Source organism: Esox lucius, chromosome 2 (genome assembly GCF_011004845.1).
Source record: "Esox lucius isolate fEsoLuc1 chromosome 2, fEsoLuc1.pri, whole genome shotgun sequence".
NCBI classification, from domain to species: domain Eukaryota; kingdom Metazoa; phylum Chordata; class Actinopteri; order Esociformes; family Esocidae; genus Esox; species Esox lucius.
Genome location: NC_047570.1, coordinates 36,805,816 through 36,825,877, shown reverse-complemented (window position 1 = coordinate 36,825,877; position 20,062 = coordinate 36,805,816). Strand labels below are relative to the sequence as shown.

Sequence of the window (20,062 nt, the reverse complement as noted above, 5' to 3'; positions counted from 1 at the left end):
TTTAAGTCCTGTGATCCTTGGCTTCTTGGGGACTGGGATGATGATTGAGGGATACAGCACGTCTCTAGTGAGAGACATGTAGTAGTTTGTACTTTGATGTCCATTTCAGACCGTGTGTCAAATATGAAATAGACCATTATGGCCATGTGGAGAAGTGCAGCTATAGTCTATAGTTATAAGCTGATTAAAATAAAGGATATGAAGGATACCAAATACAGGGAACATATGAAAGCTGCTATATTTATCCTGAGGTCAGTTGATTAGTGATTTTTAAGGCAAATTTAATTATGATATTTTATTTATTTTGGTATAATACATAATTTGTTCACAATAAATAATACATATAAATGCATGAAGCTCAAACATAGATTTAACAAAATGTAAATAAGTTTGTGCAAAAATGGCCATTGTACGTAAATGTTCCAAATGACCTCTTCAATAGCTTTTCTGTTTGACAATAGAAATTTATTTTTGATTGAGGATATAAATATCTGAGCTGCTGATGGTAAAAGCTATCGAGCCAATGTGCGCAGAGCTGCCTTCCTTTGGTTCATTTTCTACGCCATATGGATGGTAGTTCCTGGATCAATTAAACCGAAGATTAAGGTAATTTGGATAAAGTGTTAGTTAGGCTAATGCTATCCCCCCCATCAGCCTTCACTACCTAGCATTTTTCTTGCTAACGTACGGTCACTGGCGAACAAAATGGACGGAACACAACTAAGAATCATCTCACGAAATAGGGTTATGGGTTGCGGCGTCATGGTTTTCTCAGAACGGTGGCTACACAACAACATACACGAGAAAGTCATGGAGTAAGAGCACACCATCTTCAGAGCTGACCGAATAGCGGAGGATTCCAGAAGGCCAGAGGAGGTTGCCTGTGCATGTAAACAAAGCCTGGTGTACAGACATTAACATAACCGGGAGTCCCTGTTCAACCAATCTGGAGTACCTGATGATTAAGTGCGGGCCTTTTTACTTCGGGTGTTTACGTCTATTGTTGTTACTGCAACCTACATACCACCAGATGCTAATGCTAAACTAGCAATGGAAGAGCTGCCGGCTGCTATTAGCAGCAACCTGCCCAGTCGGATGGTGCCTTTACTGTAGCAGGCGATTTCTATCACTCAAATCTGAAAACTGTCTTTCCCAAATTCCATCAATATATCTTCTGCCCCACCAGAGGTGAAAATACATAGGACCAGACCAGGGGTACACAAACATCCCAGAGGCCAAAGCCATTCCCCTCCTCCACCTGGGGTATTTACCCCTCATTAAACGGAAGAAACCATCTGTGAGGTCAGTCAAAGTGTGGCCAGAGTGGTCAGACTCACTACTACCACACCAGTTTCAACACACAGACGGGGGTTTGTTTGTCACTCAAGCCACCCTTGACTCCCATACGGACATTGAAACATATGCTTCCTCCGTTCTGGATTACATCAACATCTGCACCAATGATGTCACCACACATAAACTAATAAAGACCTTCCCCAACCAGAAGCCGTGGATGAACAGAGAGCTGCTAAAGGCACGTGACGCTGCGTTCAGATCCAGTGATGTGGAGGCCTACAGCTCATCCAAGGCCAACCTGAAAAGGGGCATCAAAATGGCTAAAAATCTCCACAAACTGGGGATTGAGGAGCACCTCAACAACAACTCTGATCCTGGACACATGTGTCAGGGCATCCAGGCCATCACAGACTACCGGCCAAAGAACCCCACCACCACATCCAGCGACGTCTCCATCACTGATGAGTTAAACAGGTTATACGCCCACTTTGACAGGGACAACAAAGAGCCAGACATTAAAGCTGAACCCCCCCCCCCCCCCCGGATGTCTCCCCCTCAGACGATCCACCACAGAAGTGCCTCTGCACTGAGCAGGGTGAATGCACGCGAGGCCGCTGGTCCTGATGGTGTCCCCTGGCGCGTGTTCAGAGCTGCAGTCACACCCAAGTTCTCATCGATGGCACCCACTTTTTGTACTACTGGACTACTGTCACTGTCTTACAAAGTCTGATAAGGAAGTTCTCAGTTGTCTACAGGTACGTGTCATTACTGCTATTCCTGTATTTCATTTGCACATGCCGACCTGCACCGTAGAACTGCCTTCACTGCACATTTTGAACTGCCACTGTACTTGCATTTTCAATTGTTTCACACACGTCTACCTCGGGAACCTCATTGCTGCTATCCGTGCATTTCAGTTGCAAATGCTGCACTACTCCTTCAATTTGCCTCGATTGCAATTTAAATTTTCCTCTATTAGCACTTCTGGTTTGATGCAAACTGCATTTTGTTGTTCTGTACTTTTACTTCAATCAAAAAAATCTGAATATGGAGAGTTCTGGGAACTTAATAAAAAATGTTTTGCTCAAAGTGTTAAAGAAGTGCTTGCTTGACACCTGACAGACTCTTCTGACACCAAAGTGCAAAAGCTTCAAGACGAGGAGAAGAAGAAATTACTGGCATAACCTTTCATCACAAGAATGACCCAAAACATCACAAATAGGAACAACTGACACATATTTTCAGCAGAAATATTAGATTTGCCACTTCAGAGCCTGGACCTCAGCATAATTGGGGCTGTGCAGGATCCCTTGAATTAGGAGAAGGCACGCAAAGTCAAACAAAGATTTATGGCAATTCCTGCAAGAGGCTTGGTATAAGTTTGTCTACTAATGCAAATTGCTTCAGTTTTTCTTTCTAAGTGAAGCCATTTATCTCTGGCTGTCATTCACGTATGAAAATGTGCCATATGTCATTCCGTTGAACAGAATCTCAGCTTTCATCTGGGGTAGAAAGTAAGGTCCTAGCATACATGGTTCTGTTATAATTAATAACAACGAGACTGACGAATGAGTACATGTTTCTTTGTATATATTTGAAAGTTATATAGTGGGTTTTTTTTCCATACAAATAAAATACTGCTGAGGTAAATATCTTCAAACTGTTCTCTCAGGTGGCCTATAACTTTTGAACAGAAATGTACACGGTGATGGAAGAGGTGCAGCGATCAGACAGCTCTGACAATACATTTTTAAAAGTAGGCAGTGAGGAATGTGTCAGGTTTGAGTATTTTGTAGTTTGTTCCAGTCACTGGCAGCAGAGAACCTGAAGGAATGCAAATTATCACTGTTCAACCTTTGGAACTGTCTACTGGGTTGGTAGACAGTTGAGATGTAGAGGAGCGAGCTGAGATAGAGGGTGAACTTGTAGATGTGGACAGGTAACTTGTAACAGTAACGGATTACATTTAAAAAGTAACCTACCGAACCCTGCTCATACTAGACTAGAGGACTGACAATCCAATATTGCTAGAGGTTGCTGTAATGACAGCGGTTTGACGACATGCAATTTAGATCTCTTCATATCTTCCTAGCAGCTGTAAACAGGTGCCGGTAGGAGGAATGTGTGATTTCAGCCTAGTTGTGGGATGTGGTCCAATACCTGCTCTTAATAAGCTGTGCACTAACGAGAGAGTAGGGTTCCATTTGGAACAAAGGGGGCGGACTTATCTCTTTCAGATAGTGTTCACAAAATGTTTTAGTATACTATGTAGATCAGTTCCTTAACACTATTGTTAAATTGGTTTAAGATGTTCTTGTACAACCTACTATAATTTATATTGCATCAATAAAAAAAAAAAAAACTAGATAGCTCCATCAACAGTGTTTCAAACTAGCTGTACAGCAAGCTCTCTGTTTGTTATTAACTCACTGCTACTGAAGTCCCATAATGTTGAGATACCCTGAGCCTAACAACCAGTATTAGGTAAAAGTGATAGATACTTTCCTATGAATTATTTGGGTTGGAGATTAAAGTTCTTAAGGTGAGATATTCACTGGACAGGCATGGATGTGTCATTTTGTACACACATCAAATGCTTGACTGACTTGCTGCAAACCGAAAGAATGCAGTTAATGAGCAACGGAATCCATAACAACACAATTTATCACAGATTACCTGATATTCCTGACTGGAATTCTTGTTGTGCCTCCAGAGGTCAAACGGTTTTACATGAATGCGCACCAGGCACAGAGCTTTCATGAACGCGCACCAGGCACAGAGCTTTCATGAACGCGCACCAGGCACAGAGCTTTCATGAACGTGCACCAGGCACAGAGCTTTCATGAACGCGAACCAGGCACAGAGCTTTCATGAATGTGGACCAGGCACAGAGCTTTCATGAACGCACATCATGCACAGAGCTTTCATGGACGTGCACCAGGCACAGAGCTTTCATGAACGCACATCATGCACAGAGCTTTCATGGACGTGCACCAGGCACAGAGCTTTCATGAACGCACATCATGCACAGAGCTTTCATGAACGCGCACCAGGCACAGAGCTTTCATGAACGCGCACCAGGCACAGAGCTTTCATGAACGCGCACCAGGCACAGAGCTTTCATGAACGCGCACCAGGCACAGAGCTTTCATGAATTCGCACCAGGCACAGAGCTTTCATGAACGTGCACCAGGCACAGAGCTTTCATGAACGCGAACCAGGCACGGAGCTTTCATGAATGTGGACCAGGCACAGAGCTTTCATGAATGCGCACCAGGCACAGAGCTTTCATGAACGCGCACCAGGCACAGAGCTTGCATGAACGCACACCAGGCACATAGCTTTCATGAACGCACATCATGCACAGAGCTTTCATGGACGTGCACCAGGCACAGAGCTTTCATGAACGCACATCATGCACAGAGCTTGCACGAACACGCACCAAGCACAGAGCTTTCATAAATGTGCAATGGACTAAATTATTTGTTTCCTTGAGATCGCAGTAGCAGATTTTGACCATTTCACTTTCATCAGGTTTTTCAGGAGAAACAACATACAAGCATCACTATACTGTGACAGTGACAGATGATTAGAGATCATGCATGTCTCATTGGGATCATGTTGTTAGAGGCAAGGCTGGCGGGTGAATTCAGTGCCAAATGTAAAGAACTCTAATGTAGCCATCTTGGTAGGACTACTACTCGCCCCTCCAGGTAGGATATCCCTGTTTGGCACAGTAGGTAGTGCGCCTATCTGGGGTGCCAAAGTTTGCGGGTTCGAGACACTGCCTGCCAAACACTACAATACTGTAAGTATACTGCTCCGCCTTGTTTTGAGCCCAAAATACAACTCCCTGGAACCATCAGAACCAGTAATGGGTTTTCCTCCCGACATTTCTCTGGTTCATCCCGGAGAAAGTGGTACTCATGTGGGTACTCTACATGGAACGGCCATTGGGACAGAAAAGGAACACTAAGGGCCATTACTGCTTTGACTTTGGTGGTCAGATTAACGACTGGCAGTGCTTTCATGACTGCACCAGTTCCTTTATGTGCTAGGTTGACATTGATTTCCTGTTGTGTTGAGTTGTTGATTTGTGTCTGGTTAAGGCTTGTTGAAACTGGCCATTTACCCACACACCAACAACAACCACTGCCCCAGTGAACATGGCCATCTACCTGCCCTCCAACCACCACCACTGCTCCAGTGAACATAGCCATCTACCTGCCCGCCAACAACAACCACTGCCCCAGTGAACATGGCTATCTACCCGCCCACCAACCACAACCACTGCCCCAGTGAACACAGCCATCTACCTGCCCGCCAACAACAACCACTGCCCCAGTGAACATGGCCATCTACCTGCCCGCCAACCAACCACTTCCCCAGTGAACATGGCCATCTACCCGCCCACCAACCACAACCACTGCCCCAGTGAACATGGCCATCTACCTGCCCTCCAACAACAACCACTGCCCCAGTGAACATGGCCATCTACCTGCCCGCCAACAACAACCACTGCCCCAGTGAACATGGCCATCTACCTGCCCGCCAACAACAACCACTGCCCCAGTGAACATGGCCATCTACCCGCCCACCAACCACAACCACTGCCCCAGTGAACATGGCCATCTACCTGCCCTCCAACAACAACCACTGCCCCAGTGAACATGGCCATCTACCTGCCCGCCAACAACAACCACTGCTCCAGTGAACATAGCCATCTACCTGCCGGCCAACCACAATCACTGCCCCAGTGAACATGGCCATCTACCCGCCCACCAACCACAACCACTGCCCCAGTGAACATGGCCATCTACCTGCCTGCCAACAACAACCACTTCCCCAGTGAACATGGCCATCTACCCGCCCACCAACCACAACCACTGCCCCAGTGAACATAGCCATCTACCTGCCCGCCAACAACAACCACTGCCCCAGTGAACATGGCCATCTACCTGCCCGCCAACAACAACCACTGCCCCAGTGAACATGGCCATCTACCCGCCCACCAACCACAACCACTGCCCCAGTGAACATGGCCATCTACCTGCCCTCCAACAACAACCACTGCCCCAGTGAACATGGCCATCTACCTGCCCGCCAACAACAACCACTGCTCCAGTGAACATAGCCATCTACCTGCCGGCCAACCACAATCACTGCCCCAGTGAACATGGCCATCTACCCGCCCACCAACCACAACCACTGCCCCAGTGAACATGGCCATCTACCTGCCTGCCAACAACAACCACTTCCCCAGTGAACATGGCCATCTACCCGCCCACCAACCACAACCACTGCCCCAGTGAACATAGCCATCTACCTGCCCGCCAACAACAATCACTGCCCCAGTGAACATGGCCATCTACCTGCCCTCCAACAACAACCACTGCCCCAGTGAACATGGCCATCTACCTGCCCGCCAACAACAACCACTGCTCCAGTGAACATGGCCATCTACCTGCCCGCCAACCACAATCACTGCCCCAGTGAACATGGCCATCTACCCGCCCACCAACCACAACCACTGCCCCAGTGAACATGGCCATCTACCTGCCTGCCAACAACAACCACTTCCCCAGTGAACATGGCCATCTACCCGCCCACCAACCACAACCACTGCCCCAGTGAACATAGCCATCTACCTGCCCGCCAACAACAATCACTGCCCCAGTGAACATGGCCATCTACCCGCCCACCAACCACAACCACTTCCCCAGTGAACATGGTCATCAACCTGCGTGCCAACCACAACCACTGCCCCAGTGAACATGGTCATCAACCTGCGTGCCAACCACAACCCCTGCCCCAGTGAACATGGCCATCAACCTGCGTGCCAACCACAACCACTGCCCCAGTGAACATGGCCAGGCTACAAAGCATACGGCCCTGTTCATATGTTGATACTGAACGCAATCACGTTTTACAGACTGTTTTGAAATGAACTCAGATGCCAGGTTTCATCCCCTGCAGACATCAATGAAAAATACCTTCTCCATGGTTCCATGTCTGTGCCTTCCCTGAACAATGAGCACTTGGAATGTTCCTTCTGTATATGTGAAATTATTAATTAAAACACAAAATGCATATAAAAACCCTGAAGGCTCTGCCTGTGCGCTTGGATACAAACATAAAAAACGAATGTCTATGTGTGTGAGTGTGTGTGTGTGTGTCTGTGTCAACACTGTGGTCAATTAGATAACTAAGTATATATGTGTGTGTGTCTGTGTCTGTGTCAACACTGTGGTCAATTAGATAACTAAGTATATATGTGTGTGTGTTTGTGTGTGTTTGTCTGTGTCAACACTGTGGTCATGCTGCTGATGGTCCACTAGGTGTCTTAGTAGTATTACCACATGATGTCCTTTTGTTCACCTTTCAATTTCACCCAGTTTTCAACTGACCCATTATCCTATACACTCTTTTCATTCCATTCTAGTCATCGTGCTCACATGCTAATTATGTCTCTGAGCATTTATATCATACAACTCATATAAAGTTACTTCATGTCGAGACATCTGACTGGTGACTTTGGAGACAGGGCTTTCATCCCAAATGAGAACCTTTTCATGATACTAGCCTACATTATAGCCAGGAGCTTGAAGTTCCTTTGGCAGAGATGTCACTTCAAGTGATTTATGACACATTTTCAATATTTGTTGTTATTACCCGTTAATATTTGGTGGTGCAATAACAGCTTTACGTCTTTTGGTATGTTTTTACCAGCTTTGCATTCAGAGTCAGAGTGAGTTTGGCCCGTTCAGACTTTTTGCAGGTTGTTCAGATTGGTTGGAACAAACACTCGCTCACTATGTCTTGATGAAAGGTGAATTTCAGTATTTTTGGTTCCCCTGCAGTATTTTTCTGTAATTTGCGTCTCTTCATCCTTGAATTTGAACAAGAAGCCCTGTCCCTGATACTGAGAATCGCAGCACTATGTTGCTACCACCATACTTCACTGTGTGAATGGTGTGTTATCTTCAAAGGGACTGTTGGCCTCTTTGGCTTCTCTCACAAGTCTCCTTGGCAATGTTCAGGTAACTGTGTCCTCATCAGGACAGTTGATTTACTGTGTGTAAACTGTGAGCTTCCAGAAAACAGGGATTGAATCTACTCATGCAAGCAACATAGTTTGGCCGGACCGACCGACCGACCGACCGACCGACCGACCCACCCACCCACCCACCCACCCACCCACCCACCCACCCTTGTTAAATAGTGTAGTGGTTAGAGAAGTGGCCCTGCAAGAAATTTGGTCCCGCATTCGAATCTCAACAAAGTCATTTGTCAAAGTATGCATTTCTGGTGGCTTTTCGAAGTACGCATCCGTGCATGGTTTTTGGATCAGGATAGACAAAACCTTTGCTGGCTTCAACCTTCAGCAGCAACGTTATAGTAAGCCAAATATAAAACTGTTTGCAGTTAAACAATATTGCGACTATTTCTGGAGTGCGATTGTAGAAGTACGCATCTGTGCATGAATTTTGGGATGTAATATATGACTTTATATAGATGATATATATTACTTCATCAAAACTCCTTGGGCAGTGAAAGAGGAGTGGCTTCAATGAGTCGTCTTTTCACTTGAAGAAGTCAGTTATCGTCACCTAAATTGATAGTTATTGTATCAGTTTCATTTGAGAATGTATGTGAAACAAAAATATATGATTTTGTGCCGTGAAATGAAATAGCTTTGGAGGTGTCATCTGTCTCGCCAGCCATTGCTCAATTCTTATGATTATTCCAAGTAGTAAGTTAGTAGATACTAGTAAGTCTATTACTGACTAATAAGCTGTTAAAAAGGCCAGTGGCAAAAAGCCATACAGTTCATAGATGCATTTCTTAATAAGAAATGTTAATCAGTTTAGAACAATACTTAATGGTGTCTAGTGAAATATTCAAACGTGGTGTGATTTTAACGCGTGACAAAATGATGGAATGTCAAGATGCTATAATGCCAAGATAGTCACCAAATGTGGCGTAGTGTTTAAAGACACCGCTTGTGGGAGACCTGGGTTCAACTCCAGGTGCGGACCGGCTGAACTAAGTTGGCCTGGTTCCTTTACTTAAAAAATAAGAATCCTAATATGAGACCAGTAATTGCTTTTGAGTGTCAGCGGTCCAACAGACGTGTTACTGTAGCTCAAATTGCTGAAAAAGTTAATGGTGGTACTGATCTCAGAGCTTGCTATTGCTATTAAGGTGACAGAACACACAGTGCATCACAGTTTGTTGCGTACGGGGCTGCGTAACCACAGACCAGTCAGTGTGACCATGCTGACCCCTGTCCACTGCCGACAGCGCCTACAAAGGGCACGTGAGCATCAGAACTGGACCACAGAGAAATGGACTAAGGTGGTCTGGCCTGATGAATCCAAATTCCCCTGATCTCAATCCAATCGAGCATCTCTGGGATGTGTTGGACAAACAGGTCCGATCCATGGAGGTCCCACCTCAGAACTTACAGGACTTAAAGGATCTGCTGCTAACGTCTTGGTGCCAGATACCACAGCACACCTTCAGGGGTCTAGTGGAGTCCATGCCTCGATGGGTCAGGGCTGTTTGGACGGCAAAAGAGGGACCTACAAAATAATAGGCAGGTGGTCATAATGTTATGGCTGATCAGTGTACATATACTAGCAACAACAGTATCAAAATGACAGAAAATATCAGAATATCAAGTGAATGACAAGAAATCTGTTATTTTTCTTATGTTCAGTATATATACATTAAGATTACATTAAATACAGTGCTGTGAAAAAGCATTTGCCCCCTTCATGATTTACACTATAATTACATATTTGTCACACTGAATGGTCTCAGGTCTTCATACAAAATGTAGTACAAGATGAAGAGAACCTGAGTAAACAGAAAATGTAGTATTTTAATGACAACTATATTTTTGGGGAAAAAAAAGTTGAAAAAGTGATTGCCCCCTTAGTTACTCAATTGATCCATTTGTTCAATCTAAACGTGAGTTACATAGAGCCTCACCATCAATGTGAAGTAGACTACGAGGTCTCTACCAGGCGCAGACACGGGTGAGCAGGTCCAGTGCTGTTTATTAGGAGGGGAGAGGAAAAGGGAGGTCAGAGAAAGGCAGAGGTTGGGTGCACGGTCGGGGGCAGGCAGAGGTTCGGAACACAGGAACTCTGGAGACAATCTAAGGAGGAGAAACACGAGGACTCTTGGAAAAACATCACTGACTGGCACAGGAACAAGGGAAGAGCACAGATTAAACACACAGGGGATAATGGGACGACGAGAGACACCTGGCAGGGGCGGGAAGGAATCAGGGCGTGACACAGGTGGCAATCACCTTTTCACATTTGGTGTTGGATAACGGTCTTCCATAAACAAATGCAATTAATGTTTCAACACGAACATTTCTGTGTCTTGCTAGTTTGTATGAAAATCTGACACCATTCAGTATGACATACACAATGATAAAGGAGGTTTGGACACTGAATCACAGCACTGAATAAATATTGTTATTAGCTGGCTAGGAGGGTTTACATCAAATGTATTGTGTATTTATACATCTTTATTTTGTCAAGATACTTATAAGAATACATTCTTTCAGAGAACACCAACTGTGACGTGTTCCTGTGAATGTCACAATTTGGTGTGTTTGGGTCCTTTAACATCCTTAAGGCCTTTGTAATCCAAAAGCCACACAGCACGCTAACTGAAGAAAATACATTTAAAAACATATTTTCAATGTCTTTTGCTCAAAGAGTGGTGTCAAACAGGGTTCAGTGAAAAAAAGAAACATTAGAATTGTGATGATGTGTTTGGAATGCAGTTAAGATCCTTCAGTGTTGGTTTTGGTCGTATATACTCGCCTCACGGTCTGGGTTATAATCCAAGACGTGCTGCACAGCTGTGTACTACACTACCAAAAACCACTTGCAATTGACATGTGTTTTCACCCTGTTCTAGTTACAGACTCTAAATGAATAAGGCTATTGAACAAAAGGTAGCATGTCTGGAGTCAGTCTCTGAGTCAGTCTCTGAGACTCAAGCGCAGAGCGCTAATACTTTAAACCAAAAAAGAGGCAGAGACACAGAACAAGGGGCAAGCAAAAACATAGTCCAAAACACAGGCAGATCCAAAATACACAAGCAGTCAAGCAATAAGACAGATGTGCAAAAGGTGCAGGCTGGCAAACATAGTCAGTGGAAGGCAGAATGGTCAACAATGTGGGGAGTTCATGACTGGGCTGGGGGAACCAATCAGTAAATATAGCAGAACTATCAATACATCACAGAGAACAAAGGGGAACAAAAGGCACTTTATAGGAACACTAATGAGGAACAGGTGTTCTGAATTCCGGTGATGACGATCCTGGACGAGAGCTGCGTTCAGGAGACAGACGAGGCTGACCTTACACGTTACGTTTGTCAGCTGTCTTCAGGTGTCAGTTTGTTTGCCCTCCTCCAGAAATTCCACTTCCTGTGTTTTTGTTCACTTTCCATGTCCGTGTTTGTGATCAGCACGGAGGCCCAGGTTTGTGCAGGTCTCTCCACGCGTTGACCTGGTCGATGAGACTGTACGTGGTGGTGGCTACCAGGCGTGAGTAGACGCAGCGGTTATAATGCACAGGCAAGACATTGAAAAGGTTTCCAGCGGGGGGGTCAGTAGGCTGGATGCCCAGGTGTCTCATACACAGACCCAGATACACATCCTCTATGTAGACGGCTTTAACATGCCTGGACGCCTCCACAAGCTTCCTGGGGAGGTCCATGGAGAACACGTAGCCCAGGCCCAGAGCATAAGGTGGGTAAATATTCTCAGGAAACTCCCTCTTTGGAAGGTACCATTTAGAGCTGGGGTCTCTTAAAACGGCACCCCATCGGGCAACTAGTCCTGTCATGTAATTCTGCTCGCGGGCGTGAAGCACCATGTCGACCAAGGTGTTCACGTTGAGGAACATGTCTGAGTCGATCTTCATGGCGTAGGAGGCGTTGGGGCATCGAGAGCTCAGCCACTCCATCATCACCATTGTCTTGATGGTCAGGTTTTTGTAGCAGTCTATGAAGTCGCTCTGTAGCAGATCTCGGCGCTCTCTGCTCTCCTGCAGCAGCTGCTTCATAACCAGCTCTGCTCCATCTCCTCTGGGCAGTGCCACAAGGAAGAACAGACGCACCTCTTTGCCCAGGACCTGCTTCTCACTGCCCCAGGTACTGCGGATGGCGTCACGTGCCTGCCTGTTAAAGGGCTCCACAGGCACAATCAGAACCAGGAAGGGGTTCTCCTCCCGACATTTCTCTGGTTCATCCAGGAGGAAGTGGTACTCATGTGGGTACTCTACATGGTACGGGCCTGGAGACACATATGGAACTAGAGTGGTCTGTACTGCTTTGTCTTCAGTGGCCAGATCAGTGAGAGGCAATATTGCCTTGACTATTGTGGTCAGAGTAGGGATCAGCAGAGCTGTTGTGATTGTACTAGTTTCATTATAAGTTTTGTTGAGTTTGATCCCCTGTCGTGTTGAGTCATTGATTTGTGTCTGAGGACTTGTTGACTTGTTCAGTGGAGTTTGTTGATCTGCGGAATCCTGGAAGGTCTGTGCAGAGGCTGTTTTTTGGGTGTATACAGAAATGTCACTAGAGGTGGGAGAAACAGCACCAGTACCAGAACCAGCTGAACCAATGCCATACTCTTTCCACCATTTCAGAGTCCAATCCAGTGAAGGTGCCCTCTCTGCTGATTGGTTGGTGATGTAGTAAATCATTATTGCTACGGTGAGCAGGAAGAGGAAACAGATGTGGCAACGGGAGAAGCTGCAGTATTTCCTGCTTTCTGCCATCTGTTGACTGGGTGGAGACAAAAAGAGACAGAGAGACACAGATAATTTACAAAATTGGTCACCCGATGCTGATAACTTCTAAGCATGAGAACATTTGTTTATCTCAGTGGATGACAGAGAAGATCGCAAAGGATGAGAAAATGAAGACTGTCAAATGACAACAGAGAAGTGTGACAACTGCGCCATCTCCTGCCCCCCCCCCCCTCGTTTCGGGGCAGGCTTCGGCGTTCGACGTCACCGGCCTTCTGACACCATCACTCACACCTCTTTCGTTGATCACACAAACCTGCTTCCCATCAAGTCATCAACCCAGCCAAATATATGGTCCCTCTTGTCTTTGTGTGTGGTTGTCTCAAGCAGGAGCTACGTCTGGTTTCTGTGCTGTTTGCCATTTATTATTACCACTATGACCTTTACTGTTTTTGGTCGAGTTATTTACCTCTTGCCAGTGAGGTTACAGAATAAACACCACTTCAATTGACTCCTCTACTCCTCTCTTTATTAGGAAGCCTGACAAGAAGACCTACAGTAAACACACAATTCCATGAGTGGCTTCTCCATTTTAGATGCTATGTTTTCAACGTTAAATGGCAGTTTGGCGCCTAGGGGGAGCTCAGGAGGAACCTGAAGAGCAACAAGTGCCTCTGTAACAGGCCCTACTAGGACTCGAGTCCTCAGGATGGAAGTCGGGCGCTCTAGCAAGGTGGCTAAAACCCATGGGCTCTAGCGTCTGTCGCTAGAGGAGGCTAAAACTCATGGGCTCTAGCATCTGTCGCTAGAGGAGGCTAAAACTCATGGGCTCTAGCGTCTGTCGCTAGAGGAGGCTAAAACTCATGGGCTCTAGCGTCTGTCGCTAGAGGAGGCTAAAACTCATGGAGGCTCACACCAGCAGGCCAGTCTGCACACCAGAGTGCTCTACACTGCAAGTGAAAAGGCGCCGCATGCCTTCTGCTCCATATCACCCTCCAGAAGACACAACCCTGTGGCCATCTGGGCACATCTTGATCTAAATCTAATGGCAGTGAGAGAAAGACACACTCAAGTCAGCATACTTCAGTTTTCTAGCGACAGGCCAGCAACACAGTACCGACAAAAAGGCCTACAAGTATGGCTTCAAAGAAATACCGTATTGTGGCCCATGGAGGAGACTTCCCTGGTGCCCAGAGCTTGCTATTGCTATTAATAATATTATGGTGATGTTATAGTTTGTAGTATCGTAAACACGATCCTGTGATGGCAGTGAGTTAAATATTTCATCAATTATTATTAAGGATGTAGCACTGTCTGATCATTTCTGTATTTTCTTTGATATATTGATCTCTCCTGCCATTGAAGTTAGATCTGTGTCTGTCAAGAAGAGATGCTTAAATGAGAACACTAGTGTACTATTTATGAAGGCCATATCTTTAACACCAAGCATATCTGCTGACTCTGTTGATTTTCTCCTTGATTCTTTTAACTCAAAGGTTAAAAGTGTAATTGATGATATTGCTCCTGTGAAAGTCAGGAAGAATGGTAGACAAAAAGCACCTTGGAGAAACTCGACAGCAGTGCAAAATATGAAAAGACAATGCAGAAAAGCAGAGCGCATGTGGCGAAAGACAGAACTTGTAGTCCATTACAACATCTACAAAGACACCATCCATGCTTTCAACATGGAATTAGGCAAAGCTAGACAGATTTTTTTCTCAAATATTATAAACAGAAATCTAAATAATACACGCATTCTTTTCGCTACTGTCGATAGACTAACAAATCCCCCAAGCCAGATTCCCAGTGAAATGCTCTCAGACAGCAAGTGCAGTGAGTTTGCATTCTTTTTCTCTGAGAAAATCAATAATATCAGAAAGGTGATCAGCACATCCTTGAGTAGTGCTGGGGTCAGACAGATCCAACCACAACCTGAGAAAGTGGTTACTATGTCTGATTTCGAAGAAATTGATTGCAAAGTTTTGGAAGAAACTGTTCAACACCTTAAAACATCAACATGTGCCCTTGACGCACTTCCCACATCTTTTTTCAAAAGTGTGTTAAACTGTTTAGAAGTAGATCTCATAAAAGTGGTAAATGCCTCACTTCTCTCTGGAAGTTTCCCAAACTCCCTGAAAACTGGTGTTGTCAAACCCCTCCTGAAAAAGAGCAATCTGGATAAGACCATATTAAACAACTATAGACCGATCTCAAATCTTCCTTTCATAGGCAAGATCATTGAAAAAGTTGTCTTCAATCAGCTGAACAAATTCTTAAGCTCAAACGGATACTTTGACAATTTTCAATCTGGTTTCCGACCGCATCACAGCACAGAGACAGCACTCATTAAGATAATAAACGATATTCGCTTAAATACTGACTCAGGCAAATTATCAGTGCTGATACTACTTGATCTCAGTGCTGCATTTGACACTGTCGATCGCAACATACTTCTAGACAGGCTGGAAAACTGGGTGGGGCTCTCTGGGATAGTCCTAAAATGGTTCAGGTCATACTTAGAAGCAAGAGGGTATTATGTGAGTATAGGAGACCATAGGTCTGAGTGGACGTCCATGACATGCAGAGTTCCTCAAGGCTCAATTCTTGCGCCACTCCTATTCAACCTGTACATGCTCCCAATGAGCCAAATAATGAGAAAGAACCAAATCTCTTATCACAGCTATGCAGATGACACACAGATCTACTTAGCCCTATCGCCAAACGATTACAGCCCAATTGACTCCCTGCTCCAATGCATTGATGAAATAAATAGTTGGATGTGCCAAAACTTTCTTCAGTTAAACAAAGATAAAACTGAAGTTATTGCGTTTGGAAATAAAGATGAAGTTCTCAAGGTGAACGCGTACCTTCACTCTAAAGGTCAAACAACTAAAAATCAAGTCAGGAATCTCGGTGTGTCTCTAGAGTCAGACCTTAACTTCAGTAGTCATGTCAAAGCAATAACTAAATCAGCATACTATCATCTGAAAAATATTGCAAGAATTAGATGCTTTGTTTCTAGTCAAGACTTAGAAAAACTAGTGCATGCTTTCATCACCAGCAGGGTGGATTATTGTAATGGACTCCTCACTGGCCTTCCCAAAAAGACCATAAGACAGTTGCAGCTCGTACAGAACGCCGCGGCCAGGATTCTCAGCAGAACCAGAAAATATGATCATATCACACCAGTCCTCAGGTCTTTAAACTGGCTGCCAGTTACATATAGGATCGATTTTAAAGTATTACTACTGGTATATAAATCGTTCAAAGGCCTAGGACCTCAATACATTGCAGATATGCTCAATGAATATAAACCCAAACGAACACTCAGATCATTAGGATCACATCAGCTAGAAATACCAAGGGTTCACTCTAAGCAAGGAGAGTCTGCTTTTAGCTATTATGCCAGTCACAGCTGGAACCAGCTTCCAGAAGAGATCAGATGTGCTCCTACAGTAGTCACATTCAAATCCAGACTCAAAACACATCTATTTTACTTTGCATTTAATGAATGAGCACTGTGCCACTGTCCGTCCGACTGTTTTCACTGTCCTTTATTTTATTATATTTTTTATTCTAAACTGTATTTGATTTTATATTCTTAACGGTTTTAATTTTTCTTATTTCTTCACTGTTCTGTATTTGATTTTATATTCTTAATGGTTTTTATTCTTTCTTATTTCTGTAACAGTACCTCTGTCAAATGGATATTTATGTAAAGCACTTTGAATGACCATTGTGTATGAAATGTGCTATATAAATAAAATTGCCTTGCCTTGCCTTGCCTTATGATGGCAGAACCTAATGCCAAGACTTTGTATGGACATTGCTGTGTGAGTTCGCTAATAAATGGCTTAACTAATACAGGATAATTTCTGTCTGAACTATTAACTAACCATAACCCTCAACCTAACCTTAACCTTTATCCTAACCCTAACCTTAACACTTACCCTAAACCTTGTTCCAAACTTAAACATAAACTTAGCAATATGTCACAATACATCAATGAACAAAAGAGTGGGGTTGAGGGGGAGATGGCAGCAATACCACCACCAGCGTCATACAGCGCTGGACTTATTCAGCAACCTGGAGAGCTAACATGCTTTCTCTATTTCCCATTTTCAAAACACTGAGTTCCCAAAAGAAATGTACTAAGGAAGAACATTATGTCATCAATCCAACTGACCATTCACAGACAAGGTGTAACGAGGACCCTCCCCCCCGGCGTGGTGTTCGGCGCGCGTCATCGCCGGCCTTCTAGTCACGCCGCTCCTCCTCCCACGGCACTGTCATGTCTGGTTATTGCACACACCTTGTGTCCATTCCCTCATTAGGTTGCCTATATTAGTTCCTGTGTTTCTGGGTGTCTTCGTGTGGTACTGTTCTATGTTGGATGTAGTCTACAGTGCTTTGCAGAACACATAATCCGTTTGTTTGCGCTTTGACGCGTCGCTTCTTTTGGGGATTTTGTTCGGATTGTGTTCAGTTGTTTCTCCTTTAGATTTTTGGAAAATTACTTAGTTTTACTTGGATAAAGTAATACTCGACAACTCCTGCGTTTGGCTCCTTTCCTGCACACCACCACACATCTGTGGCACAAGGTGGTTTGCAAATTTCTTACAGATCACGGGTCAGTAATTATCTGATACGAGAGAAAGCAAGAAAAGAAATCATGCTCTCGATCTGACGAAAAAACCCAAATGGACATGCAGCCCCCCCCAGAGAATACAAGGGGGGGGCTGAGATAAGTGCACAAGTAGTGAACATGCATGCGGCAGAAAGTGGTATACATTGGCCCTTATCCAAATAGGCTCATGGCTGTAACTGTAATGTGCTTCTACAAAATATTGACTGAGAGTGGGTGAATACTTATGCAATCAATTATTTTGACTTTATTGTGTTGGAAAACCCGTTCATGTTTTAATACAAACACATTTGAGGCAGTCCAAGGGAATGCATAGCTTGGAGCCACTGTCTGTTTATTGTTCCCCGTTTGTTTTGGCAATATAAACAATTGTTTCACATGTCAATAATGCCTTTTCAGTTTAAAAGTGAAACTGAAACAGAGACACAGGAGGGAGACTGGCAGACAATATGCCACTGACCATTTTATCTCTAAAATGGGTTTTACTCTCGATACGACACGTATTTTAGGATCCACCAGTGTTAGCATGAATCACTACCTGCAGCAGTAATGGAGAAAGACCGTCTCAATTCAAACAAGCATTTCAGTTTACGTTCACTCGTCCTCGTTTCCTTGATAAATTTGACACTTGATAAAGTGAAAGAATTGTTCATACAGTATTATACAGCATGTTGATTCATTCTTTTGTCTAAAAGTATGAATCAAGTCTTTTTCCCTTTTTTTAAAAGGATAAATGGAAAGTGACTTTCCATATTTGTGCAGTGTAAGTACTAATGTTTAATCAAGGTTTTGACAACAATCTTTCAGGATAAAATACATCCTCACATTTCAGCGTTACATTGACAACTTCAAGTATCTAATTTCAAATGACCACCTAATAAAAATGTAATGATGGCAATATTTTAATGTATATTAATTAACATATTCTTATGTATATTAATTAACATATTCTCATGTATATTAATTAACAACCACATTATCGTGTATTTACAGCAAGAATGTGTAAGTAGTTTCCATGCAACATTTGAATATTGTTTGACTGTAAATAATGTTCATATTCTACTACTCTTCCACTCTTACCTAGTTAGGAATCTGACCATTATACTTCCTTGTCTTTACCTGAGCCGAGCACTGAGCAAACTCCTACACGCAAACTCATCACCGAAGCACATATGTACTGCGGACAGAGAAAAGGAAATGCTGCCATTCCAAAAAATGTCCTTCCATAATCCTGTTTCGCCCCTTTAAATTTAAATATATCCAACTGGGGTGATGAAATGTGAAAATGCACCCACCTTTTCCCTCCTTTCTTAGTACTATTTTCCACCATGTTGGAGTTCTGCCACACCACTGGTGGCTGACAGGAAGGTAGTTTTCGTTAGTTCCACCTCAGTCAACTCATGTTCAGTCACAAAACTGCTTCAGCTAATCAGCCGGGTCGCCGCTAATGGCAACTCCACCAGTATTTCCAGTTTTCTTAACTCTTCCATTACTGATAAGCTCAACCTTTACTACCTATGATAAACTGTGACCACACAGGGAGTATCTCAAACGACCCCATGCTCCTCCTCTAGAGCACACATTGACGAGAGCCTTAAGGACACATAAGAACTGTTGCAGGTGGTAAACAGACTGTACCAATGAAACCCCTTTTAGAAGGACTTTTTTATAGTCAAGTTGTTTCTGCTTCACCTAACTAAAACCTGATATATATATATATATATATATATATATACACACACACACACTTTATAAAATATATTGTATATCATTTAAATACATCTCTTTTGTACAATGGAGTACTGCATATTTTGCCATGGTGTCTTTAAGCAGGATTATTTTCAGGAAGTTGTTTGATTGGCTGGTCTGGGTGTCTGTGTCGTAAGCTTCCTATTGAGTAATGGTTGTTGTCTCTAGAGCTCAGCACTATTAACGTGGGGATATGTAAAAACAATCCAGGTTACCATGGTACTCAGGTCTGTACCTGCATGAAGGTAACACCTATATGTCCAACTCATTTTACAGTATAATGTGAGACCTTGTCACACACTTATCCCTGTGTGTGTGTGTGTGTGTGTGTGTGTGTGTGTGTGTGGTGTGGTGTGTTTGTCTGTGATCCTGGTTTTGGACTAGTAGTTCCCACATGAATGACTTGTAAAAAGCAATCTGTTTGGAGCATTTACAAAGCCTTTGTCATAAAAGAGTGTGTGTGTGTGTGTGTGTGTGTGGGTTAGGTCTTACTGAACGAATGGGGACCAAATGTTCCAAGGGACTATAGTAAAACCAGAAAAAATTGACCTAATTGGGACCTTTTGCCGGCCCCCGTGAGGCAAAA

The 20,062-nt window shown here is 44.0% G+C and overlaps 1 protein-coding gene across 1 annotated transcript; it reads right to left on the bottom strand.

Annotated features, from left to right (window-relative positions):
* Positions 1–10,825: 10,825 nt before the first annotated feature.
* On the bottom strand, positions 10,826–19,336 carry LOC105029589 (beta-1,3-galactosyltransferase 1-like). Its single transcript, XM_010903027.5, has 2 exons — positions 19,023–19,336; positions 10,826–13,119 (listed from the first exon to the last, which is right to left on the bottom strand). The coding sequence occupies exons 1-2, from the start codon at positions 19,055–19,057 to the stop codon at positions 11,793–11,795; spliced, it is 1,362 nt and encodes a 453-aa protein (XP_010901329.4). The 5' UTR covers positions 19,058–19,336; the 3' UTR covers positions 10,826–11,792.
* Positions 19,337–20,062: the final 726 nt, after the last annotated feature.